The sequence below is a fragment of the Budorcas taxicolor genome, chromosome 17 (assembly GCF_023091745.1).
Source record: "Budorcas taxicolor isolate Tak-1 chromosome 17, Takin1.1, whole genome shotgun sequence".
Taxonomy (NCBI): Eukaryota; Metazoa; Chordata; class Mammalia; order Artiodactyla; family Bovidae; genus Budorcas; species Budorcas taxicolor.
Genome location: NC_068926.1, coordinates 55,996,633 through 56,024,121, shown reverse-complemented (window position 1 = coordinate 56,024,121; position 27,489 = coordinate 55,996,633). Strand labels below are relative to the sequence as shown.

The window sequence follows — 27,489 nt, the reverse complement described above, 5'->3', positions numbered from 1 at the left end:
AGATGGTGTCTCATTCTGAGTCATGTCCCCAGCTGGTTTCTGACTCCCAGTAGGTATTTAAGAAATAGCGGGGCTACTCTTGCCCCTCACCCAACCTCCTTAATGTGGTTCATGTACCTTGGAACTGAATAGCACCCTGTGGACAGCACTATAGGGTTCATACCATAGCAGGCCTGGAGTCACACAAAGCCTCATCCCAAGGGGAGAGGCCCCACCCAAGCTCTTCTGCATCTTGTCTGTTTTCTCTTTCAGCGCTGGCTTAGATACTCTGCTTCTGCTTCTTAAATGGAAGGTGAGCAGATATTAACCAATGGAAGGCTGAGTTTCCTTGGACCTTCAGGGACTTTGCCCAGATTTTGCAAAAAATGTTGATGTCATCTTCCAAGTTAAGAAAAAGAACTGAAGCTACATGGGGACTTAATCCCCTCCCCCCACCCAACCCATACGCCCACCTGGCTATTGACAACATGAGGGAGATTTTCTTGGGTCACTACTTGTTTCTTTTCTCCAAAATGAATTCCCAAGGAATTTGTTTCGTTTTCTAGAAAGGGAGTAAGTTGTGATGTGATCAGCAATACAGAGAGCCCCGTGATCAACTAGATGGCAAATTCTCACTCCTGTAGCCAAAATCCAGTCTTTGTACCCCTGTACTGAATTGAGTCTCAGAAACAGTTTAGGATGAAGTAGAAAAGAGTAGCTTTATTGCTTTGCCAGGCAGAGGGGGCCACAGCAGGCTAATGCCCTCAAAACTGTGTGTCCCAACCCGGAGATTGTAGTGAGTAGTTTTATGGTAATGGTTCAAAGAGGACAGTGTGATGCGTTCGTGGACATTCTTCTGATTGGTTGGTGATGAGGTTTCTAGGAGTCAGCATCATCAACCTTTTGGTTCCAACAGGTCTGGGGTCTGCATACTTGTGGGCAGTATGCAGTTAACTTCTTCCACCTGGTGGGGTTTCCGTATCTGCAAAACAGCTCAAAGCTATTGTTACATGTATCCCTTGAAGGGGGACCAGGACCCTGCCCCAAGGCCACACTATTGTTTCCTGATTGTCTCTCTCTCCTCCCTGATTAGCCACTGTTTGAACCGGCCACTGTCATCCAGGGAAGGTCTGGAGGCAAATGAAACCTATTTCCCATAATCAAGAAACCAGGGACACAAAAAGACTTTTGTGCCCAGGAGCCCCACAGGGTCTTGCTAGGTTTCACTCTTACCAGCTTGGTGACCTCATCCAGGTTATTTAATTAATCTGGTTTCAGTTTCCTCACCCATAACATGGGTATAATAATAGTTACAGCCCTTAACTTTTGGAGTGGTTGTGAAGATTTAATGCGAAAACATATGTAAAGCGCCTGGTAAAGGAATGGCAGTCACGTGTCATGACGCTGATTTTCCTTCCTGGGACCATGGCGGACATTGATGATCAACCACAGAACTCTTTTCTGGAGAGATCCAACTGCAGGGAGCTACAGGCGGCCACTGCTTCTAATGGGTAGATTGAAGCTAGCATTCAGCTTGGAGCCCATTTGCCATCTCTAGCCTAGTATCTTTCCAGACATTTGGGAGGTGCTGAAAATTCAGGCACTGTTATCATTATTAAACAGAAGTACCTTTGGCAAGATGGCCGTTACATCCTGGGGCCCCTTCCCTGAATCTCCTTCAGGAGGTTGAGTGGCAGACTGTCATATACATTCCCATTGGCTACTAATGCTCAGCAGCTGGTCTGCTGGCCCCTCCTATTTAGTCTTTCAAAAGAGCTTATGAAATTAATATATTTACCTTTTAAAGAATTTTTTTTTAAACTGGGTGGTTAGCCCATTTGCTGCTAGCAGGCCAGCTCAATCCCAGGGCTGATGGGGGCTCACTGACGGTGGCCTCTGATTTCCATTTCTATCAAGAGCAGGGAGGCAAAGACAGATTAGGAGGAACCGGGACTTGATTGCAAGCTATGGCATCTAGCGCCACCTACTGTTATATCCCTGCATTGCTGCCGTTGCCAACTGCGTTGAAGTCGATAGCCTTACTCTGCCCTTAGTGAGTAAATGGGAATATTTTCATAATCTCACTCAAATTACATTTTTCCATTTATAACTTAATTTTGTAAAAATTCCAGATCCTCATGATGTCGTGGCAATGATAGTAACATTTCCTTGGCGTGTTTGGTTCCAAAGACCTACGTACCAAGTGTGAATTTTAGTCCTCTCGTGTCTTCTGAGTAAAGACCCGGCAGGTGCTTGCCCTCTGAGAGCCCTGGTAACTGGAGGGAGTGACTTGCCTGGGGTCACACCGCTGAGGGGCAAGGACTCGGGGCTCTGAATTCACATGCTTTTATTCTCCCTCTGTGTCTGTCACTCCTCCCCCCAGGGCCATCTTGGGACCACCTAGCTCAACACCTTGCCAGGCCCCTCAAAGCACAGTTTGCGTTCCCATAGTGGATCCTGCTGGCTGATTCATGAAAGAGAGGAAAGGGAAGGCTGTATTGCGCCCCATGGAAGAAAAGCCAGTGAAGCAGGTCTTTATACTTTTGTGCTTTTTTCTGAATGTCAGTTGTGCCCACCCCCACCCCAAGGCTCCCTCCTCACCCTCTGTAACACATCACTCTGCCTTCATTAACTGGAACGTTCATCCCCTCCGTGTGCTTCTCCAGAACCCATCTTCACACTCGTCCTCCTTCTCAAGGAGACTGGATGGATTAGTCAGAGTTCTTCAGAGAAAGAGAACTAATGGGACACATTTAGGTATAGATACGGATTTGTCGTCATTGTTCAGTTGCCAAGTCATGTCCGACTCTTTGAGACCACACGGACTGCAGCACACCAGGCTTCCCTGTCCCTCACCATCTCCCACTGTTTGCCGAAGTTCACGTCCACCGAAATGGTGATGCTGTCCAGCCATCTCATCCTTTGTTGCCCTCTTCTCCTTCTGCCTTCTGTCTTTCTACAGAGATTTATTATAAGGAATTAGTTCATGGACTTGTGGGGGCTGACAAGCTCCAAGACCTGCATTTGGCAAACTGGAGACCCAGGAGAGTTTTGGTGGAGCACCAAAGGCCTAAGAACCAAGAGAGCTGATGGTGTAAGTTCTAGTTCAAAAGCTTCCAGACTCAAGACCCAGGGAGGGCCGACATTTCAGTTTGAGTCCAAAGGCAGAAAAAAACATGTCCCAGCTGGAAGGCAGTCAGACTAAAGGAATTCCCTCTTACTGGGGATGGTCTGCCTTTTGTTCTGTGCAGTCCTTCCAAATGATTAGATGAGGCTCACCCTCACTAGGGAGGGCCATCTGCTCTGTCAGGTTAAATCTTAAACTCATCCAACAGCATCCTCACAGAAAAACCCAGAATAACGGTTGTCCAAATGTCTGAGCAGCCCATGGCCCTACCAAGTTGACACACAAAATGAATCATAGCACCAGGCGTCTGATCGTGCCTCTGCCAGCTGACAAGCTATGTGAGTGCGGATGATTGCCTCTCTGCTTCTGTTTCTCTTTCTGTACAATGGGTGGCACTTTCAGGATCCACCACAGCTTTCACACCAAGACGAGGTCAATCCATCAGTCCCCAGTCAGTGAGTCATTTCTGCCCTATGCTTGGACTCCTGCCGGGGGCCAACTTTGCTCTGGAGCTCGCGTTGCACCAGCTGAGACTTCAGCAGGTCCTCATCATGGTCTGAGACTCTCTCTGCCCAATCCGGCTCACTCCTTTTCTTTCTCACCCTCAATAAGATTCCTGTGCCCCTGTCTCAGTGCCCACTTCCCAGAGGGCCCAGCTGATGTAGATGTTAACATTCTTAAGGAGTTCAGGTCATTTACTCTTTAGAATGACTGTACCATAAGGTGATTATAGTAATAATACTGTATTACATATTTGAAAGTTGTAAGGGAGTCCATCTCAAAAGTCCTCATCACAAAAAAATATTTCTGTAACCGTGTAAGGTGACAGATGTCAACTAGATTTATTGTGGTGGATTTATCTTGTGGTAGATTTTTTGTGGTGTACTATACAAATATCAAATCATTGTGTTGTACACCTGAAACAATGTTATATGTCAATGATACCTCAAAAATAACAAATGCTGTCTAAAGGAGGCACCCTGCCTTTAGTGAAGAGAGTCTCTAAAGAATTCAGGAGCCCATTTCATATTTCAGTTGCAAGGTCTGCATCTGGATGAGGTCATTAGTTCAGGGTTATCCATACACTGTAAGTGGGTACCTGCCTTATACCCTTATGGCATAGAAGTTTACTCTCCTCAAAGGAAAGCATCGATCACCATCATAAAACCACCGAAAGCTTAAATATCAGTATGCAAGCTGAGACTCATGTGTACACTCTTCCCATGGACCCTACCCACTCTCTGCTTGCTTTGTTGTTTATACCTTGTCCATAATAAGTCTGCAGTTTGCTAAACATCTTGCCTATTCCTCAGTGTTCTCTTTTCCAACCGTCTCCCTTTCCCCCGCCCCCCTCACCACTTGACAGAGCATCCCCAGCTGTTCCCCTGACGTCTGTATCAACCCAAGTACATTTAGCAGGAATTCATTTCCATCTTAATCTGATTCAAGGAAGTGGATCATATTTTAAGAACTAACGAAGATGGGTTTAGAACATGCTTTCATAAAAGACAAGAGAACAACAGACATTTCAAAGATTGCCTCTCTGGCCTTGACCTTCAACCAATCATTCTGATCTTCTGCCGTATAAAAATTCTTATGACAAAATCTAACAAAGCGCAACGGGCCAGCTTTGGAGGCAGCATCCATAAATTAATAGCTGTCACTGCTATCCCTTGTCTAGCCCCTGCCATGCAAAATTGGGAGCAGGGTAAAGTAGTGGTTAAGAGCACATGCTTTTCAACAACAAACAGCAACAACAAAACCCGATTGAAAACTAGTCAGAGGATCTGAACAGACATTTTTTAAGGAAGATGTATCCCGATGGTCAAGAAATACATGAAAAGACATTCGGCATCTCTATAATCATCAGGGAAATGCAAATCAAAGCCACAATGAGATATCGCTTCACACCTGTTAGACTGGTCACTCTCTAAAAGGCAAGAATGGGAGAATGTGGAGGAAAGGGAGACCTCGTATACTGTTGATGGGACTGCAAATTGGTGCAGCCACTCTAGAAAGCAGTATGGAGATTCCTCAAAAACTTAAGAAGAGAACTGCCATGTGAGACCTAAACGTTCCGCTTCAGTAGCCAAGATATGAAAACAATCCAAGTGGCCATCAGTGGGTGAATAAATAAAAAAGATGTGTGGGGTGTGTGTGTGTAGTACTTCTCAGCCATAAAAAGAATGAAATCCAGCCATTTGTCACAACATGGATGAGCCTTGAAGGTACTATGCTAAGTGAAAGGAATCAGACAGAGAAAGACAAATACTGTATGATTTCACTCATACGTGGAATCAAAAATCAATAAATGAAATAAAAACAAATATAGATAAAGAGAACAGATTAGTGGTTACCAGAAGGGAAAGTGGTTGGGAGGTGAGTGACACAGATGATGGAGGTCACCTGTTTGCTGATGGATGGTTTTAGGCTTGTGGTAGTATCACTTTGTAGTGTGTACAGATGTCAAATTAGAATGCTGTGCACCTGAAACTTATACACTAAGAGAGACAACAACAGAAACCTAAAACAAGACACGTGCTTTGATGTCACGTGAACTGATCTCAGTGCCTGACTTTGCCATTTAATAGCATGTTGTTTTCTCCTTTTGAAGCCTCAATTTGCTCCTCTGTAAAATGGGAAGAATAGTAATGAGGCGAGGACTAAGTGGAATCATGAATTTCAAAGAAGAACACGCTTAGGCTCATGTATGGCATGTAGATGAATGATGATGTCGTTGGTAGACAGCATTAGGGCCTTTTCACCGATGAGGAACAGACTCAGGGCAGATGTATGACTTGCCCTATTACCCGACAGTGAAGTGACAGAATCAGGACCCCAACCTGGGCCTTTTGGACAACAAAGATCTTTCCATGCATTCCTATCACCTCCGCTTGTCAGCTATCAAGTTAAGCCAAATCGTTTCCAAGTGCTACTGTTTAAAACAGTCCCAGCACATGAGTATTAAGTGTGTGTGCATGCCCGAAGTCACTTTAGCCATGTCCAAACTCTGCAACCCTGTGGACCATAGCCCGCTAGGCTTCTCTGTCTATGGGGTTCTCCAGGCAAGAATACTAGAGTGGGTTGCCATTTCCTCCTCCAGGGGATCTTTCTAACCAGGGATCAAACCCATGTCTCCTGCATCTCCTGCATTGCAGGCAGATTCTTTACCACTGAGCCACAGGGTAATAAGCCCCTAAATGTGAAGGTACCTGCCCCCAAACCATCCCTACCTCAGGCTCCACTATGGGTCTATACAAATGCATAATCTTTCAACCTGACACATTATAGGATGTTACGTTGCGTTTCTCACAGCCCTGCCCTCAGAGACCCATATGTAGATGAGAGGCAGGACACGTGATACAGAAGGGGACAGGGCAGAGATTTGCCTTGGCTTTCCAGGCAGCAGAGAATGGAGGTGCCACCCACACTCTGCAGAGCAATGGAAGACCTGAAGGATCTTAAGACTAGGGGCACACTCAAGGGAAGCAAAGACAAAATCAAGTCTCCCAGGATAGCTTTTATGAAAGTCAGCTAGGGATAGTCACAGAAATTAAACAAAGGACATCCAGAGACATGGTGATAGGATTGTACTTGGCTTTTATTTTCTCCTTTTTTTTTTTTTTTTTACTCTTTCCCTGGTATCTGTTAGTTCATTTCTTAACCCGATGATGATCTAAAACGTAGAGTTGTATTGCATATGTGTTACCTCAGTAAGGAGACACCCTAATCAATGTCTGTAGGGAGGAAATACTTAGCATTAGCTTGTTTTTCAGCAGGAAGGATCTAAAGGGTGTGGTACACAGAACACAGGAGTTTTGATGCAAGCAGAGCTGGTCTCCGAGGTCTGGAATATACAGTACTTCCTGAGGGAAGAAACTGGGAAAAGTCGGAGAGTTCTGCATTTTCTCGAAAGGTGGGTTTTGATAATCTTGAGAAAGCTAGAATGATCCTAATTCTGGATATGCATCTTAGCCACAGGAAATTCTGAGGGTGTCAGGCTTAGAATCAAAAGATGAGGGATGTACAAAGTTATCATCTGCAAAGGGGTCCTCGGTTAAAGGGAAAACCAGCTTTATAGTCTAAAAATAACTGATCAGGACCTGGAGCCAAAGCATTTGTATAAGCTATAAAATAACCATTGGTGGGGGGTGGAAGGAGTCATTTTCATTTCCTAGTCCCCGTGGAAGACTGATCCTCGCAAACTACATTTCCCAGGCACCCTTGCCAGCTGGCTTCCCTGTAGGTTTAGCCAGTAGGAGGTGGAGTAGGAAACGGGAGGGATGGAGGGAGGAAGGGAGGAAAGGAGGGAGGGAGGGAGGAAAGGAGGGAGGGAAGGAGGAAAGGAGGGAGGGAGGGAGGAAAGGAGGCAGGCTACTGTTTTTCTCCCCATCTCTCACTCAGCTTCCGGTGGCACCTTCAGCTGAAAATACACTTTTCCACGAGTCCAGCTTCTGCCAAGTGGCCCAATTCTAGAGCTTCTGAAGGCTACCTTTTCCCTTAGTCCTTCCAGCACTGGAAGTGGTAGAAGTTTCATTTTGCTAATCTCTAGCATGACTTATCTTCCCTAATTTGGCTTTCCAGCTCTTCTGAGACCTTTGTAACTGCTCCGCTATATTACAGTCTTGAACTGCATGATTTCCTACGTGTAGCCCTGCCTGATACTGTGTGTTAAAATATACTTTAATTTTTTTTTTTTTAACTATAGTTTATTTACATAGAGGCTTCCCTGGTGGCTCAGCAGTGAACAATCTGCCTGCAGTGTAGGAGATACCGGAGACACAGGTTTGATCCCTGGGTCAGGACGATTCCATGAAGGAAGGAGTATTCAGTATTCTTGCCAGGAAAATCCCATGGCCAGAGGAGCCTGGCAGGCTACAGTCCCTGGGGTCTCACAGAGTCAGACACGACTTAGTAAATGAACGCACTGAACACAGTTCATTTACAGTGTTGTGTTAGTTTCTGCTCTACAGCAAAGTGAATCAGTTATATATTATTTATATATCTATATATAGATATATCTATATACATACATAGACACACACTATTTTTTAGCTTCCTTTCCATAGTGGTCATTACAGAGCACTGAGGAGAGTTCCCTGTGCTGCACAATAGGCCCTTATTGTCTGTTTTATATATAGCAGTGTGTGTATGTCAATCTCAATCTTCTAGTTTATCACCCCCCCACCAGTAACCATAAGTTTGTTTTCTGTTAATACATCTGTAACTCGATTTCTGTTTTGTAGATAAGTTCATTTGTGCCCAAAATAGACTTTTAAATTACATCATTCCAGGCTCTTAGATTTCTCATTTAAAACAACATTAAAAACTTACATTTTGCTTATTTTGATAGTTAGAATTGCTTTACAAATAAGAACAACACTATTATCTTATTACTAGTGAAAGTGAAAGTGAAGTTGCTCAGTCGTGCCTGACTCTTTGCGACCCCATGGACTGTAGCCTATCAGTCTCCTCCATCCATGGGATTTTCCAGGCGAGAGTGCTGGAGTGGATTGCCATTTCCTTCTCCAGGGGATCTTCCTGACCCAGGAGTTAGAACCCAGGTCTCCCACATTGCAGGCAGACACCTTACCATCTGAGCCACCAGGAAGATCTATTTTATTATTTATCATTTTATTATTAGATAGTTGATATAAGTAAACTATTTTAGAATCAGGAAAAAAATGTAGCCCAAATAAAAATTATTATTTATCTACAATTCAAGCAGTCTAAGATAACATTCCTTTTAACAATATGTTATATTTACTTCCATGGGCTTCACCGGTGGCTCAGATGGTGAAGAGTCGTTCTGCTAATGCAAGAGACCCAGGTTCCTGGGTTGGAAGATCCCCTGGAGAAAGGAATGGCAACCCACTCCAGTATTCTTACCTGGAGAATTCCCATGGACAGAGGAGCCTGGTGGGCTACAGCCCATGGGGTCACAAAGAGTCGGACACGACTGAGCGACTAACACTGACTACCTGCTGATACCTTGCCATGTATCAATATTTTAAATCATAGTTTATATCAGCTTATATATATATTTTAGGAATTTCTGTAGGTTTTTATGAATGCAGACCTTAAAATTCTCTATGATCTAAGTTCTTAAACGCTTTGTATTTGTAACATTCATTTTTCTCTTGAAATTATACTTCCTTCCACATCAGTTGAGTATGCATCTCAGCCGCATTAAATAGTAGCACCCAGTTCAGATCATCATACACCATTGTCTGGCTCGACCACAGTTTATTTGCCCAGTGCCTGTTGCTGGACATTTAGATGTTTTTCACTATTACTCACACTGCTGTGGTAGACATCCTCGTGGATAAATCTTTTTTTATCCTTGCTGCATAATTTTCTTGGCTAGAAGCAGATTTGCTGGAGCAAAAGAACATGTATTTTTAAGACTTGTCATTACATATGGTGAAATTGCCCTCTAGAAAGGTTGTAGAGATGGCAATTCTTGGATGCTTTGTGAACTTCTCATTGTGCTCACATCGAAGTGCGTTTATAAATATCCTGACAGCCAGTTCTCCCTCATCCAATGCCCGTTATTACCAGTGGCTTATTTCACTTGTAATTAAACAGTTGTCACAATAAAAATGGTCTCCTAAGAATCCACGAAAATACTGCAATAATTTCAGCACTTGTGGAGTGCATCTTCTCCTGCTAAAGCCTTGTGTCAAGCCAAGGACACAGTTGGGTTTTGCGACTGTAAATTGTTCAGCACCAATCCCAGTCTATATAAACTCAGTCTTTTACAATAGTGCGAATTCCTGGTGCACAGGCAACTGTCATTAGGTGAGATTTCAGGGAAAATCCTTGAAGTTTGGACAGTTATCATAGTTCCTTCATGAAGGGGGTGACACCTGGGAGGTTTAGGAGAGTAAAGGGCACACAACTGACACCAGGAAGCATTTCAGTCATAGATTTTCAGATTATGGCAAGGAAATCTGAATGTGTTCATTTTGTCTTTGTTCATAAATGTGTTCTAATCATAACATCTGTGATGAACGTTGCTTTGGTTCTGAAAGAAGGAATTAATTGGGTGCTCAACAAAGGGGAGGGGGATTAGAAAAAGGCAACCCTGATTTCAAATGTTTGATCTCGAAATAGGGCCAATATCATTGCTTTCACTGAAAAAACTGCACCAGAATAGGGATCATCTGGTCTTAATTTCCTAGAGGAGAAAGAGAACTGGTTGAAATAATTATTGATCTGTTGCTGCCCTGATACATCTAAGGGAGGAAGCTGTTTCAGAAATATTGTGGTTGTGAGGGAAAGAAAAGCCAAGTCAACTGGCTGAAAAGTAGTAAAGGAAATGTTCGTGAAAAGGTCAGGTTCTGGTGAAGGTTGATCAGTTCAACAAGGTACCATGGAACAGGTTTTTCTTTGACTCTCCTGTCTGTTCTTCCCCACATCTTCAGCTGGAGGGTGGCTCCCTCATGGGCACAGAATGGCTGCCAACAACCCCCACAGGTATCTGCTTCTCTGTCCACAGTCTCTGAGGAAATAGAACTTCTCTGCCTGTGGTTCCTTCGACTTAAGAATCATGTTTCTTAGAAACTTGTAACTCATTAGTCCAAACTGGGTCACATGAGCATCCCTCAGCCAGCCTGTGATGTGAGGTGGGCGTGCTGTCTGGCTTCAGTTAGGACCACCCCTGTTGCTGATACCATGAGTTTTTTCTGAGGCACAAGTGCTCCACGGGAGAGGGGCAGGAAGTCTTAGCAGGCAAACCCATATCAAGAGGAGAGAAGGGATACCAGGAGTGTGAAAAAAGCCAATGTCCATTATTTAGAAGTTTTAAGAAGAACTCCTGGAAATTCTTACAGGCCTCCTTGGAAGTCTACCTCTCCCCCCTCTTCATCATCCCTCAAGATGGAAACTGATAGATTTGCCATCAATTTTCAGCCAAGGGATAGAAACACCATTGTGTATTGGTATGAGCTTGATATATTACCTGTAAGTTATTGCTAATGATAGCTAGCGAGATAAAGTTTATAAATGACTTCATTGTTTCATGTCTGCTGCTGCTGCTAAGTCGCTTCAGTCATGTCAGACTCTGTGCGACCTCATAGACGGCTCACCCACCAGGCTCCCCCGTCCCTGGGATTCTCCAGGCAAGAACACTGGAGTCGGTTGCCACTTCCTTCTCCAATGCATGAAAGTGAAAAGTGAAAGTGAAGTCACTCAGTGTCTGACTCTTAGCGACCCCATGGACTGCAGCCTACCAGGCTCCTCCATCCATGGGATTTTCCAGGCAAGAGTACTGGGGTGGGGTGCCATTGCCTTCTCCAGTTTCATGTCTAGCAGAACTTATTCAAGGCTGTCTCAGATACTTTTCTGTATCCTCTATGCTTAATTTGGGCAGGTGGTGCCAGTGGTAAAGAATCTTCCTGCCAATGCAGGAGACACAAGAGACGTGGGTTCAGTCCCTTTTAACAATATGTTATATTTACTTCCATGGGCTTCACCGGTGGCTCAGATGGTGAAGAGTCATTCTGCCAACGCAAGAGACCCAGGTTCCATCCCTGGGTCAGAAGATCCCCTGGAGAAGGAAATGGCTACCCACTCCAGTATTCTTGCCTGGAAAATTGGATGAACAGAGGAGTCTGGCAGGCTACAGTCCATGGGGTCTGAAAGAGTCAGACACTACTGAGCACGCACGCATGCTATATTTAGTGAATAAGAAGGAGTACCCTGGGGACTTATAGTAGCTTCTCCACCTCTAATCTGAGCTGCCTGGCACAGGACGCATACTAGGTGACCCAGGAAACAGGTGGTTCAGAATGAGGCAAGCCAGTGACAGTCCCTTCCCTCTACTCCGGACCCCTCTCTCCATCTCCTCCATCCCGCCAGAAATGTCATTCAATTTTGCTTTGTTTTTTTCAGCACTAGATTAACAGTTTATTTTCCTTATAGTCTAGATGTGCATGGGGCCAACAATTCACTTTATACATATTTTTTAATATAAATTTATTTGTTTTAATTGGAGGTTAATTACTTTACAATATTGTATTGGTTTTGCCATACATCAACATGAATCCGCCACAGGTATACACATGTTCCCCATCCTGAACACCCCCTCCCTCCTCCCTCCCCGTACCATCCCTCTGGGTCATCCCAGTGAAAAATACTTTATTGGAGCATAATTATTTTGCCATGTTGCATTAGTCTCTGCTGTACAGCAAAGTGAACCAGTTACACAATATGCCTATATCTACTCTCTTATAGATCCCTTTTCCATATAGGTCATAGCAGGGTATTGAGTAGAGTTTCCTGTACTACACAGTAGGTCCTTATTAGCTATCTATTTTATACATAGCTGTGTGTATACGTCAGTCCTATCCTCCAAATCTAACCTCCGATCTTAACCTCCTCCATCCTATGATAACCATAAATTCGTTTGCTAAATCTGTGATGCTGTTTCTGTTTTGTGAATAACTTCGTTTGTACCATTTTTTTAGATTCCACATGTAATCAATAGCGTACGCTATCTGTCTTTCTCTGACTTACTCCTCTCAGTATGACAATCTCTGGGACCATCCAAATTCATTCAGTTTTGATATGGATCCATTCCCTGCCTTCTTCATTCCACTCAAAAGGCCCAGAGCAGCAGGTACCACAGCCCAGTTTTATTTTTGGAGAACGTGGGTGACAATGGCTGCTGAGAAAGCACCATGCCTCCTCCCACGTGTCCACATTACTATGATTTCTGTTAATGAGCAGCTGACCCGTCCTCACTGTGCTTTCAGAAACCACTCTCAGTACAGTTCCGCCCATCCACCATGGTCAGATTTCACTTGCTGTTTCTTTTTTCTTTAAATCTTTTCTCTTTGTTTATTATATAACTGATTAACATTTACGGCAGAGCAATGGGGAAATCACATAAGCTAAGAGAAAGTAATAAAATCTGCCATAATCCCACCCCAGAGAGAATTGCCACATGACAAGGAAGTTTTTTTTTTTTTTAATATCTTTTGATATGTGTACATCCAAACAGATCATTTTTCCAAAAACAAAGAATCATGCAATACCTATTACTTTGTAATGAGTCTCTCTCAGAGAACTCCTCAGAGCATCTCTACACTTTGAATTGTTATACTGTCATTACATTTAATTGCTGCATAGCATTCTGTCCTTACGAGGCACCATGATTGCTGAACCTGTCTTCTGTTGTGAAGTTGTGATTTCCACGAGTTTGCTGTCACAGGCAGCATCCTAGCAGTTTTGTGGATGAACCTCTGTACGCGTGCAAGGATAGTCCCACAGGATGCGTGACAGCAGAAGAATCGTTAGACCCAAGGGCATGCCCACTTTTACAGCATTTAGTATGCACTGATGAATTGCCCTTCCGAAAAGGCATTACAATGTATTCTCCCACCAGTTTCTTCTGAAAGCATCCATTTTCTCATAATTTCTTGGCATTTCCTTTAATTAAAAAACCTAATATTACGGGAATTAATTTTAAGACAAGATAATCAAGTTAATAGTCTTGTTATTGTTCACCAAATTGGTGGCTGAGAAAAGTGACTTTTATATTAAAATATAGTTAATTGAACTCTCTTCTTTATATTGACCCAGTATCCACCTTTGAGTAATAAATCTGTCTTGTGAGGTTTCACCCGTGGCTAAGAAAGGCAAATGAATAGCAAAAAGGGAAAGAGAAACCCATAAACAATTACTTGGATAAGTCACTCATGAAATCCTGCTAGGGGAGCAGTGGGAAAGGTACATTTGCATCTTTATATTGACAAAATTCAGCTGTCTAAATCCACTACCTCTGCCACCTACAACAATGATTATCAATATTCAACTTTTTGTCTGAGTATAATGCTCATAATAGAAGCTACTGTTTTTCCAAAGCTTGCTGTGAGTCAGAAATTTAGCAACTGATTTGATCATCACAACAAGGTAGGAAATGGTCCCCCATTCTTCTGCTGAAGAAACTAGGACCCAGAAAGGATGAGTAATTTTTCCAAGGTCACACAGGCAGTCACCGGACAGAATGAGGGTCAGAGCTCAGATTCGTCCATCTCCAAAGCTCTTGCTGTTTCCAGCACGCCCCGGGATCTCTCTTTGGTGGAGACAAGGATGCTGTGACCCCCAAGGGCCCCTCCAACCTGATTAGATGTCTCATGTGAACACACGGGCCTCCTGCAGCCCAGCTTTGCTGCTAACAGTTGTACTAATGCTTTTCCTCTCACTTCTTGACTTCCCGTAGGTCCCAGAAAAGCCAATGAGAAGCATCAGGTATATGGAGAAGGAAATAATAAACCTCAAGAAAGACCTTAAACGAAGCCGGTGAGTGAGCCCTGCACTGAACGACCCGCAGACAAGCTGATAGGGACGAGCCCATAGCCTTCGGGGTGATGTGTGTGGGACTTTGCCCAGTCTCAGTGCCCCTCAGCCTGAGCCATAAGCCAGAGATTGGCAGGAGGGCAGCCCTCTGAGGACTGGGGACAGACCCATTTCTTGGCTGGACTTTGCAGGGAGTACCAGGGTGACCTGCACCAGAGTCACCTCCCCAGTCTTTCTCAGACCAGTCCCATGCCTATAATTCCCTCTGCTTTCCTTCCTGGGACTGCATCCAACTCAAGAGAGTCTTCATGTGCTCCAGAAAACTCTTCCCTTTTTACAGCACAGCCGCAGCATGGTAGCCAAGAGTCAGACAGACTTGGTCTCAAATATGGGCCCAGCTACCTGCCAGCTGGTGACACTGGAGGAGCTACTTAACCTCCCTGAGTCCCTGTTTCCTTAACTGTAGAGTGAATATAATAATATGGGGCTGTTAGAAAGACACGGTGAAATAATACACTGAAATGCCAGAGCCTTGTATACAGTGTCACTCATAGCTTTCTTTTTCCACCCCACCAATTCCTTCCTGCACGGTAGCAAGAGCAAACTGAGATCTGGGACTATATTTTATTCATTGCTGTGGGGTGAGGTGGAATTTCCCTCTCCTCACCCCTTAACTCCTTCCTGGGACCTGTAACGTTCCAAGATGGGGTTGTACATAGGGCTTTTGGCAGAGCAACTCAAGGCAGGGTAAGAAATGGAGATTCTTTTAACAGAAAACACACAGGAGACATGCTCAGCAAGGGGTGCTACAGGCAGTGTGGGGGGTTGGCGGTCTGCTTTTCTTGCACATCTCCCGCTCTGAGCCAGACCCTGGTAAGAATCACAGGGACACGTTTCCTTCCTCACTGCTGTGGTCAGGGAGTCCTTCCTTCGCTGCCCACCCAAGTCTCTACTCTGTGTAACAGCACAGCTTTGACTGAATGGGATGACTCAACCCAAGAAGAGGCAGGAAGCTATGGGCTTTAGAAACTGGGGAGAAGGAAGGGAGGAAGAGAGGCATCAAGACAGGGCCCCAGAGAACAATTCCCCACCAGTCACTGGAGGGGTGGCTGTATCAGCTCTGAGAGGGTCTCTGGATACCCACTGTCCAGCAGAAATATAATGTGATCTGTTCATGTAAATTAAAAATTTTCAGTAGCCCACATTGAAAAAAAATTAAAAAGTGGGCAAAAAAACAGGTGAAAGTCATTCTTATAATATATTTAGCCAAATATATCCAAAATATTATCGTTCAACATGTAATCAATATAAAAAGGTATTTTTAAAAAGGTATTAATGAGAAATTTATATTCTCTTTTGAACATGTGATGAAAACAGGTGAATGATGAAAATCCACAGTGTACAGTTATACTTAGAACATATATTAACTTAGACCCACCACATTTCAAGTGATCGGTAGTTATTATGGACTGAATTGTGTCCGCTCAAAATCTGTATGTTGAAACCCCAACCCTCTACATAATTGCATTTGGAGAGAGGGCCCTTGAAAAAGTCAGTTCAGTCTCTCAGTCATGTCTAACTCTTTGTGACCCCATGGACTGCAGCACGCCAGGCTTTCCTATCCATCACCAACTCCCAAGCTTGCTCAAACTCATGTCCATCGAGTTGGTGATGCCGTCCAACCCTCTCATCCTCTGTTGTCCCCATCTCTTCCTACCTTCAGTCTTTCCCAGCATCACGGTCTTTTCCAGTGAGTCAGTTCCTCGCATCAAGTGGCCAAAGTATTGGAGTTTCAGCTTCAGCATCAGTCCTTCCAATGAATATTCAGTACTGATTTCCATTAGGATTGACTGGTTTGATCTCCTTGCAGTCCAAAGGGACTCTCAAGAGTCTTCTCCAACACCACAGTTCAAAAGCATCAATTCTTTGGTGCTCAGCTTTCTTTATAGTCCAGCTCTCACATCCTCTCACATACATGACTACTGGCAAAACCATAGCCTTGACTAGACAGACCTTAGTCGGCAAAGTAATATCTCTGCTTTTTGATATGCTGTCTAGATTGGTCATAGCTTTTCTTCCAAGGACCAAGCGTCTTTTAATTTCATGGCTGCAGTCACCATCTGCAGTGATTTTGGAGCCCCCCAAAATAAAGTCTCTCACTGTTTCCACTGTTTCCCCATCTATTTGCCATGAAGTGATGGGACCGAATGCCATGATCTTAGTTTCTGAATGTTGAGTTTTTTTTACAGAGGAGTGATTGTTTTATTATTTTTTTTTTCAATTGGAGAATGAAAATTTCACTTAACAAAGGAAATGAGTAACACATCATCATAATTTATAATTTGATCTGCTGTTGTGATAAGTTAATATATACAGTGCTATTAAGTTTAGTTAATTTAAAACATACATGTCACTTTTTAATCTCCCTAAAACTTTACAAAGTAATATCATTTTTCCCATTTTATGGACAAGAAAGCGAAAAGTCAGAGCAGTTTATAATGTGTCCTCACCAATCACACATTAGAAAGGAGCAGATTGAGTTGTGAACCAGTGCTCCTAAATACTATTTTTTACCACTTATAAGCCAAAATCACTTGCGGTCTAAGGGAACCCAAACAATTAAGGGACTCTGTTCTTTTCAAGCCTGTATGACAGCTCATCTGTTAACAACATGGTTACTGAATATTTTAAGCCCCGTGTTGAGACCTACCACTCAGAATAAAAGATCCCTTTCGAAATATTACTGCTTATTGATAATGCATCTGGTCACCCAAGAGCTCTGATGGAAACGCAGGAGATTCGTGATGTTTTCGTGTCTGCTGACACAGCATCTGTCCTGCAGCCCATGGATCAAGGACTAATTTCAGCTTTCAAGTCTTTCACTTAAATGCATTTCATGAGGCTGCCATACATAGTGATTCTTCTGATTAATCTGGGCAAAGTAAATTAAAAATATTCTGGAAAGGATTCACCATCTTAGAGCTAGTCACCATCTGCAGTGATTTTGGAGCCCCCCAAAATAAAGTCTGTCACTGTTTCCACTATTTCCCCATCTATTTGCCATGAAGTGATGGGACCGAATGCCATGATCTTAGTTTCTGAATGTTGAGTTTTAAACCAACTTTTTCACTCTCCTCTTTCACTTTCATCAAGAGGCTCTTTAGTTCTTCTTTACTTTCTGCCATAAGGGTGGCATCATCTGCATATCTGAGGTTATTGATATTTCTCCTGGCAATCTTGATTCCAGCTTGTGCTTCATCCTACCAGCATTTCACATGATGTACTCTGCACATAAGTTAAATAAGCAGGGTGACAATACGCAGCCTTGACATACTCCTTTCCCAGTTTGGAAGCAGTCTGTTGTTCCATATATAAGTTCTAATTGTTGCTTCTTGACCTGCATACAGGTTTCTCAGGAAACAGGTAAAATGGTCTAGTATTCCCATCTCTTAAAGAATTTTCCACAAGTTTGTTGTGATCCACACAGTCAAAGGCTTTGGCTTAGTCAATAGCAGAAGTAGATGTTTTTCTTGAACTCTCTTGCTTTTTTGATGATCCAGTGGATGTTGGCAATTTGATCTTAAACGAAGCCTGTGAGCGAGCCCTACACCAAACGACCCGCAGACAAGCTGATAGGGCCGATCTGATAGGCTTCGGGGTGATGCGTGTGGGTCTTTGCCCAGTCTCAGTGCCCCTCAGCCTTAACCATAAGCTGGAGACTGGCAGGAGGGCAGCCCTGGGAGGACTGGGGACAGGCCCATTTCTTGGCTGGACTTTGCAGGGAGTACCTGCATCAGAGTGACCCCCCCCCTGCCCCCCGCCCATTCTTGCTCAGGCCAGATCCTTTGCCTTTTCTAAATCCAGCTTGAACATTTGGAAGTTCACAGTTCACATACTGTTGAAGCCTGGATTGTAGGATTTTGAGCATGCTTTGCTAGCATGTGAGATGAGTGCAATTGTGCAGTAGTTTGAACATTCTTTGGCATTGCCTTTATTTGGGATTGGAATGAAAACTGACCTTTTCCAGTCCTGTGGCCACTGCTGAGTTTTCCAAAGTTGCTGGCATATTGAGTGCAGCATTTTCACAGCATCATCTTTTATGATTTGAAATAGCTCAACTGGAATTCCATCACCTCCACTAGCTTTGTTTGTAGTGATGCTTCCTAAGGCTCACTTGGCTTTGCATCCCAGAATGTCTGGCTCTAGGTGAGTGATCACACCATCGTGGTTATCTGGGTCATGAAGCTCTTTTTTGTATGGTTCTTCTGTGTATTCTTGCTACCTCTTCTTAATATCTTCTGCTTCTGTTAGGTCCATGCCATTTCTGTCCTTTAGTGTACCCATCTTAGCATGAAATATTCCCTTGGTGTATCTAATTTTCTTGAAGAGATCTCTAGTCTTTCCCATTCTATTGAAAATGTAATTAAAGTCAAATGAGGTCAGAAAGGTGGGGCCCTAGTCCAATAGGATTGTTGTCCTCATGCCAGGAACATGCACCCACAGAGAAAAGGCCAGGCAAGGCCTTAGCTAGTAGATGTCTTCTGAACTGTAGGAGGTGCACCTTGATTATGGACTTCTGGCCTCCAGAACTAAGAGAAAATAAACATCTGTTGTTTAGACCATGTGTTCTGTTCTGACAGCCCCATCAGACTCATGTAACTGTCACTGTTGTAATTACCCTGCAGAGAATGTCCCAACGCAAGGGGGATGATGGCACGCAGTCTGAGTTTGAAGCAGAGCCAAGCTCAGAGATGGCCTGTGTACTTCCCTCAGAATCAAGGGATGAGATCCACAGGGACCCCTCTGTTAGTTGTGGACACATTGCCCTGTACAGTGTGTGAACCCAGGTTAAAGGGCTTTGAGTTCCCCTGTGGCTCAGCAGTAAAAAATCTACCTGCCCTGCAGGAGATGTGGGAGATGAGGATTTAATCCCTGGGTCAGGAAGATCCCCTGGAGGAGGAAATGGCAACCCATTCCAGTATTGTTTCCAGGACAAATCCCAAGGGCTGCCATCCAGAGGGTCACAGAAAATTGGACACATCTGAGTGAGTGAGCGTAGAAGGCTTTAGAGGTTGATGGTTTGGGAACCCAGGAGCCCCAGGAACCCATGAGAGGTAGAGTTAAGAGGCCAGGAGTTACCTGTGTGCGGACATCCAGGCAGGCGGCAAAGAAAGAGGGCTGTGCACAACCGAGGGCGCACCTCCCAGCGGGGATTTGTCCTCTGCTCTGCAGTCATGCCTGGAGGATGTTCCAGGTTTCAGAGGAAATGTTCCAGGCTTCAGAGGAAATGGTACAGCCGGGAAACTGGATCAGAGGTGAGATTCAAAATACGGGACCATCACGTATGTCATGGCAGTAATCGATCGGAATAGACACTGGCCATACAGAACCATTACGACCGTGTCAGTTCTCACCAGCTGAATGTTAGCAGCCTTGAGGTAGATGATTCTAACTCAACATGCAAAGACACACCAGAGTCTCTGGAGCCTGGAAATGAGAGTTCCACAGTAATCTGTACTGTAGACTAAAGGCTGATAACTGTGCCTTGATCCATGAAAGTTCCAGATACCAGGACTCGACCCAGTCCAAGGAGGGCACCGAGCAGCAGTGAGTCAGCCTGTAACCAGAACTGACTTGCTAAATTTCCAGGAAATCTGCAAGCCAGTTATTAAGCACAGCTACTGTTAAGAATTAAATTATATAAACTTCCATGTTGGGTTGTAAGTTTCTAAATCATATAAACTTAAATATTGGGTTGGCCAATAAGTTCATCTGCGTTTGTCCACAAGATATAACAGGAAAACCCCAAACGAACGTTTTTGGCCAACCCAGTACATGAGATTAAAACAAACGTGATAAATACTTGTAACTCATCACTCCTTGATGATTTTATATATTTTTACTGCTGGCTGTGCTCTTGAGATTACTTCTGTTTATAGTATCTGTGTGGTAGACATTACTGTAAAATGGGGGCTCCACATTCACTGACTTCATATCAGTAGCTCAGCATCAGCCACAGTGGGAATACTTGTGCACAGAAATCATCAGAAGCTACAAATCAGGCTCATTGTCCCTCCAGAGAGGACCAGCACCCTCTGCGGACATGCCCCCAGATAACCAAGGTGGAGCTTGCCTCTAAGCCTGTAGAGCAGAGGGGTGAAGGAAAGGTGATGAAGACAGTGGCTTTTCTGCCATCCTTGGTTTGGCAGGCTGAGTCTGTCCTTTTTGCCAGACGCATCTACCATGGCTAGAATTTAACATCCTCATCAGACAGGCTTTAACATCCTTAGCCAGGTGCTGGATGTGAAGGACAGTGTGGAAAGAGCCAGACAGAAAAGCCACAAGGCAAGAAAACAAGAAACGGCAGTAAAACCTTCCACCTGGCCATGCTCCTGGATCCCACTGACATTTAAGGAGCCAGAAATCCCCCTTCAGAAGCAAACACCTTGTTTTCCAGGGGAAATCACCCCTCTAAGAGATGCACACCCCTTGGCCTCATCACACAGTATTAAATGAGGTGAATGATTAGCGGAGAAGATAATGTCTTTTCCACTTACTGTTTTTAATATCCGTTTCACCTCCTGTTAGAATCCAGCCCACCTTGTGTCAAACACCTTCACTGTCTCCTCGATTTTTATTTAATACTTCAGCCCTCTTATAATTCAATTGCACCATCCCTGGTTTCATGGCCAATTTAACATGATGCTAAAAAGAATAAAAATCTAACTGCTTTCCTCCTCGCCTGTTCCACCAGATGTTCGGTGGCACTAAGCAGCCACCGTATGCTCACTTGCCGATTTCTCTTCCCTAGCAGAAGTTGACACCCAGGGCTTCTGTGTGTGCCCAGTTCTAGGTCGACTCTTGAAGGCAATGGCATGTCTTCCTCCAAAGCTGTTGATGCTTTTTATTGCACATGTTTTAAGGGAAACAGACATCTCTGCTACTAAAACAACAGACATGTCGAAACTGAAGCTATGATTTACCCACACAAAGTTTAGTTAGGTACCAGCAATTGCAAATAAGCAGTGACGAGTTAGCCCTCTCCCCCAGCAGAGCCCAGCAGGGTACAAGCTATGCAGGTGCTTCCAAGGTCTGAGGCTTTGCTTTCCAGCTGCATTTTGGGAGACAGCCGAAGCAGGGCAATGAGAAATGACAGAGGTGGGATTTGGGCACAGGAAGAAGCTTTATCTTTTTTATGAAGTTAGACACTTCTTCTTGGTCCCTCCTTAGTTTTCTGTGATCGTTCATTTTCTTCAACAAATATTTATTGAATACCAGGAATCACCAGGTATACACTAGGCAGCATTGTGTATACCGGAGACAGGGCAGTGAAATAGACAAAATTCCTGTCCTCAATGAATAACAAACAATGATGTGTGTTGAGCAAAAAGACAAACAAGTTAGCGAGTAAATGTACAGGACTGGGGTGGGGACATTGACCATATCCTGTGAAGAATATAAAAGAAGGTGATGTACAGGCATACTCATTTTACCACGCTTCACGGGTACTGCATTTTTTATAAATTCAAATTTTGTGGCAACCCCACAAGTCTGTTATAGGCTCCATTTTTCCAACAGTATTTGCTCACTCTGTGTCTCTGTGTCACATTTTGGCAATACTCCCAATATTTCAGACTTTCCCTTTCTTACAGTATCTGCGATGGTGATCTGTGATCAGTGATCTGTGATGTGACTGTTGCACAAACATTAAAATTCACTGAATTTTCAGATGATAGTCTTCTCTAGCACTGAAGTATTCTTTAATTAAGCTATGTACATTTTTTAAGATACAGTGCTAGTGCATGCTTAGACTGCAGTACAGTGTGCATGCCAAGTTGCGTCAGTCGTGTCCAACTCTTTGCGATCCTATGGACTGCAGCCCGCGAGGCTCCTCTGTCCATGAGGATTCTCCAGGCAAGAATACTGGAGTGGGTAGCCATTTCCTCCTCCAGGGGATCTTCCCAACCCAACTCCCTTACGTTTCCTGCATTGGCAGGCAGATTCTTTACCAGTACAGTATAAACGTAGCTTGTATATGCACTGGGAAACCAAAAAAAAAAAGTGTGACTTGCTTTATTGCAGTACTCAGTTTATTACAATGGCCTGAAACCCAACTCACAGTATCCCCGATGTCTGCCTGTACGCTGCAGCGGGGCTGATGGGGAACAAGTGCTGCTTTAGTGAGAGGGGTCAGAGGAAACAGTTTTGTAAAGGGGGCCATGGGCTGACATCTGAATGGTGCCACTTGAATGGAGTATTTTATGGGACAAAAAGTGGATGGTTACCAAAGCCAGAACGAACCAACAGTATTGGAGAAGCAGAAAGAAAACCAGCATGACTGGAGCAGATGAGGGAGATGGGCGCAAGCTGGAGCCTACAGGGCCTTGAGCCACACAGACCATGGGGAAAGGCTTGGGTTTTAGTCTAAGTCCAGTGAGAACCCTCTGGAGGGTTCCGAACAAGAGAAGAATATCATCTGATTTTTAAAAAGAACATTTCATCAGCTGCGTAGAGGTCAGTGGGAAGGCTATGGTAAGAGATGTCGATGGGTTGGATCACACAAATAGCAGTGCCTTGGAGGGAAGTGGGTAGATTTGGGATTTTATTTTTTCTATTTTGGAGGCACAGGACTGGATCAGATGTGGGAAATGAGGAAGAAGGTGCAATCTCTTCCTCCCTCACTGGGATGTAAGATGTGTCCTAACCTAGAATATATCATGTCCACCGTCATGGTTCCTGAGTGTTTACTGATGGGATATTAATTCTGTTGTCCATCCCTGGAACTTAGCAGAAAACTAAAGGGGAAGACCCGTATGTTAATTTAGGGGAAGTCAGTGAAGGAGACAGCTTATCTATAAATCTGTGGGATAAATCAGTTGATGAGATGGCAAGTCAATTGCTGTCTCCTTCGGGCCAGTCTCTCTCTTCCAATGCCTTCAAACTGGAGTGTTCACTTTGCCTTTTTAGGGAATGGCCTGTGATTGGGAAGAGAAGGTATGAATGTTGTCCTGCAACATAATCAGTCTGTCCTGCAAATCCCCAGGGTCTAGCTCAGTTCTTAGCATAGAGAAGTCCCTCAGTAAATATTTGCTAAAGTTTATATTTGCATCATGTCTTAAAAATCTTCCCTGAGGCAAGCAGGAAAGTTCCTTTTGCTCCATTTCTCAGATGAGAAAACTAAGACTCAGAGAAGCTCAGAGATGTCCTTGCTGTCATTGTGACAGTTAGCTATCACCACATAACAAATCGCCTCAAAAAACCGATAACTTTAAAATAATCACATTTATTAATGACTGTGAGTCTGTAATTCAATTGGGAGATTCTCTGGTCTCCGCTGGGCTCTCTTGAGCATCTGTCATCAGCTAAGGGTTGTGTAGGTGACTTTGCTGATCTTGGCTGGGCTCGCTTCTAGGCTTGGAGGACAAATACCATAGGTGGGTCTAGGATGACCTTGGCCCTAACAGCACAGTGTCCCATTCCCAAGTGGGTCAGCTGGGTGAGAATAGCATTCTGAGGGAGAATGAAAGTGTGTGAGGCCTCTGAAGCTTTAAACTAGGCAAAACATCACTTTGTGGCCAAAGCAAGTCACATATCCAACTCAAATTAAAGGTGCGGGAATAGATTCTGCTTCTTGATGGGAAGAACTGTCAAGTTTCCTTGCACAAGGGCAGAGATTTCAGGTCATTTTTCTAGTCAACCACAGTCAGGTAGCCAGTTCCGAGCTGGCCCTTGACTCATGAGCTAGTTTCCCCAAAATTAATTTGTACAAATCAGAGTCTCCCTCTTGGGAGTGTAAAGTGGAAACCACATCAAGAATCAAGCAGGTGACAGTGAGGGAAGAAGCTACAAGGTTAGAAGGAAGGGAGGCCAGGGAGGCCGTGGAGAGCTGTGGGGAGCCAGGCCATGGGGGGCAATGACTGTGTGTGTGAGCAGATGCTGCGAAGAGAGGAAGGGTGGAGGACCCAAGCAGGAAGTGAGAGGAGAAGACGGCAGCAGAGAAGAGGGTCACGTCCAGGCTCAACCTGAAGACTTTCAGATCCTGCTCCAAGGACCCTGAAACTCTCTTTCTGGAGAAAATCTCCAGTGCCTATCTATGAGTTCCCAATCTTGGATTCCCACAAGATTTTTCAAACCCTTTATCACCTAATATATACTCTTACATAAACCCCTCTTGAGTGGAACAGCTTGGCAATCAAGGACCCTGACGACTGAAATGGCTTCTTAGTCTATAAAGACAAATAAATCCAGAGGGAACGTGACACTTTTATCATCCCACCCTGTTTCTGGGCTGCCTTATGAGTTAATGGTGTTTAATAAGGGAAATTCACTTTGAGTTATGGTTTGTGTCTAAGCTGGTAGGTGAACTTCTCTTTCTGAAACAAAAAGAGATGAAACTAATGATTTAACTAAAAGGTAAATCTAGATGGGTGGCACAGATACTCCCCCACCACCACTTCTTTCTCTTGTGCCCAAGATAGACATCATTAATGGATCCCAGTACTCTTTCCACCTGAGCCCAGACTTGGTCTTGAAAGTCCTCTCAGACCAGAACTGCAGATAGCCACCACCATTGATTAGAGTTGTTACACAGAATGTAATTTATTTGTCATCTCTAAATTAGAAGACTCAGAAGGAAACATTGGTATCTGTAACAACGATTAATCCAAACTGAGGGATGGAGAGTAAGAGAGCAGCAGGAGAGCAAACCTTACCCAAATCCCTTCATAAATGAGGCTGATTTAATCAGTGAATTTAAATATGTTGAAAAACTGTAGTTGACCTCTGACATTCACTGATGGTTCTCAATAGCTTTTGCATCCCATCAGTCAAAACCCAGGATCTCCACATATACAGCCTGTAGCCCAGAATGTCTTCACTTAGAAATCCCACTGCCTTCTCCTCAGACTTGAGACTTGCCTCAAAGCCCTAGAATTGTTCAAGATCATGGATTTATATGCTGGTCGATACCTTGGAATGCAGACAAGGTTAAGGCTTCTGAATTGTACCTTATGAATCATTCAGAGAAGACCTCAGTCCCCTCTACATTACATCATCCCCCCACACACACCCATACCCTGCAGCCAGTGGGCGGGCATTAATGAGTCCCCAGCATGTTCCATAAAGGAAAGTACTTGGCCCTGTGTCCTTAGCCCAGAACTGATCAACATAGCTGCACACCCAGAACTGATCAACACAGCTGCATACCCAAAGGGTAGGTCACTGCTGCGGGCTGGAGGAACCAGGCTCAAGTTAATTGCGTTTTTATCATCTTGAATGTGACCCAGAGGCCCTGCCCATTTCCACTGGCATCTTGGTGTGTCTTTGACATCTCTAGTTAACTACAGTTCCAGGGCAAGTTTTCCTCTCTGTTTTTCTTGCACCACTCTCCACTGAGGGTGGGTATCTTTGTTTAATGTCTTTCCTTATGGCTAAGGCTGCCTCAGAGGATCCCACCTTAAAAAAGAACTTACATGTTTTCAGATTTAAGCATCAAAATATCTTGAACCTTGAACCTTTGTTACAAAAAGGTTTGCACAGAAAACTCTGTTTTGTGAAATCCTTTCCCAGATGACAGGCAGTGTTCTCAGGCTGATAGCCAGGCTTGAGGGTCAAGGTGGGGGAAGCGAGGTGGTTCAGACAGTACAGTTGATAGTGTGCTGACTTTGGAGTCAGCTGTGGATTCAAATCCTGATTCCACCAGTTACTACCTGGGTGGCCATGCACGAATCAGTTCACTTCTGTGGAACTGGTTACTTTATCTGTGGGATGGGATGCATGGGCAAGACGTCTGCTGCACACGGTGGTTGAGATTTGTGGAGCCAGATACAGGTGAGGAACAGAGGAACAGCTCGAGAAAAGGCAGTCGTCATCTTTGAGCTGGTTGTCATTAGAGCATCTGCTCTAATGTTATTCTAGGGTTATAACTGCTCTAGAGTTATTCAAGAGCAGCAACAAAGAGCTTTGCAGACAAAGAAACCCCGTCCTCCCCCTCATCAGCCAAGTGACCTCAGCCTGGTCATTTTACTTCTCCAAACCTCAGTTTTTCATCTGTAGTATGGAATCAGTGCCTTCTTTCAGGGACATTTTGGTGAGGACCAGGGGACTCACATTTCCTCCCACCTGTCTTGAGCTAGAAGACCTCAGGCTTCTCCCATTTTTAGACCTCAGTGGTCCTAGACCATGCAAACACATGCTCCCCACCATTGTAGGGGAAGCCTTCATAGTACAGGCAATATGTGCTTCTCTCTTGTGGGCAAAAAAAAAGATCTAACTCAGTCTTGTGCTACCCTGTAAAATTTTTAGGTAAATAGGTCCTAAAAGGTGAATTTATCTTGTTGATTAAATGTGTATGTGTGGCTTTTGTGTTCAAAAGAAAGAAAAAGAGACAGTCTGTGATCTAAAATAAAGATCTCACACTATATTTCGCTCCCCCAGAGTTCAAGTCAAAGATTAGTGGGTGACACTATGTCCTTCACCACTAAAACGGGGTCTTTGGGCCACCAGTGATACTCATCACCTCTCTCATCACCGTACCTAGAGCCTCCTCACTTTCACCCAGCACTTTGGCTGGTCTGGGATGTTGCCCTGGTCGTTGTGCCTTTCTCAGACCATGGCTGCTGCTCTTGTCCATGGCTGGCCAGAATTGGTCAGGGGAATGCACGAGTGCCCCAGCGGCTTTGTGGTTGTTTAGTCACTGAGTCGTGTCCGACTCTTGGTGACCCCATGGATTTTAGCACATCAGGCTCCTCTGTCCTCCACTATATCCCAGAGTTTGCTCAAATTCATGTCCATTGAGTCACTGATGCCATCCAACCATCTCATCTGCTGTTGACCCCTTCTCCTCCTGCCCTCAATCTTTCCCAGCATCAGGGTCTTTTCCAATGAGTCAGCTCTTGGCATCAGGTGGCCAAAGTATTGGAGCTTGAGCTTCAGTATCTGTCCTTCCAGTGAATACTCAAGGTTGATTTCCTTTAAGATTGACTGATTTGATCTCTTTGCAGTCCAAGGGACTCTCAAGAGTCTTCTCCAGCATGACAATTTGAAAGCATCAATTCTTCTGAGCTCAGCCTTTTTTAAAG

At 44.2% G+C, this 27,489-nt stretch overlaps 1 protein-coding gene across 1 annotated transcript in view; it reads left to right on the top strand.

Annotated features, from left to right (window-relative positions):
- The window catches only part of CCDC60 (coiled-coil domain containing 60), a 165,029-nt gene that overhangs the window by 61,711 nt on the left and 75,829 nt on the right, over positions 1-27,489 (top strand). The window contains exon 2 of the mRNA XM_052655022.1: positions 14,334-14,413. Within this exon, the coding sequence (XP_052510982.1) occupies positions 14,334-14,413 (80 nt within the window). The remainder of the gene's footprint in view (positions 1-14,333; positions 14,414-27,489) is intronic.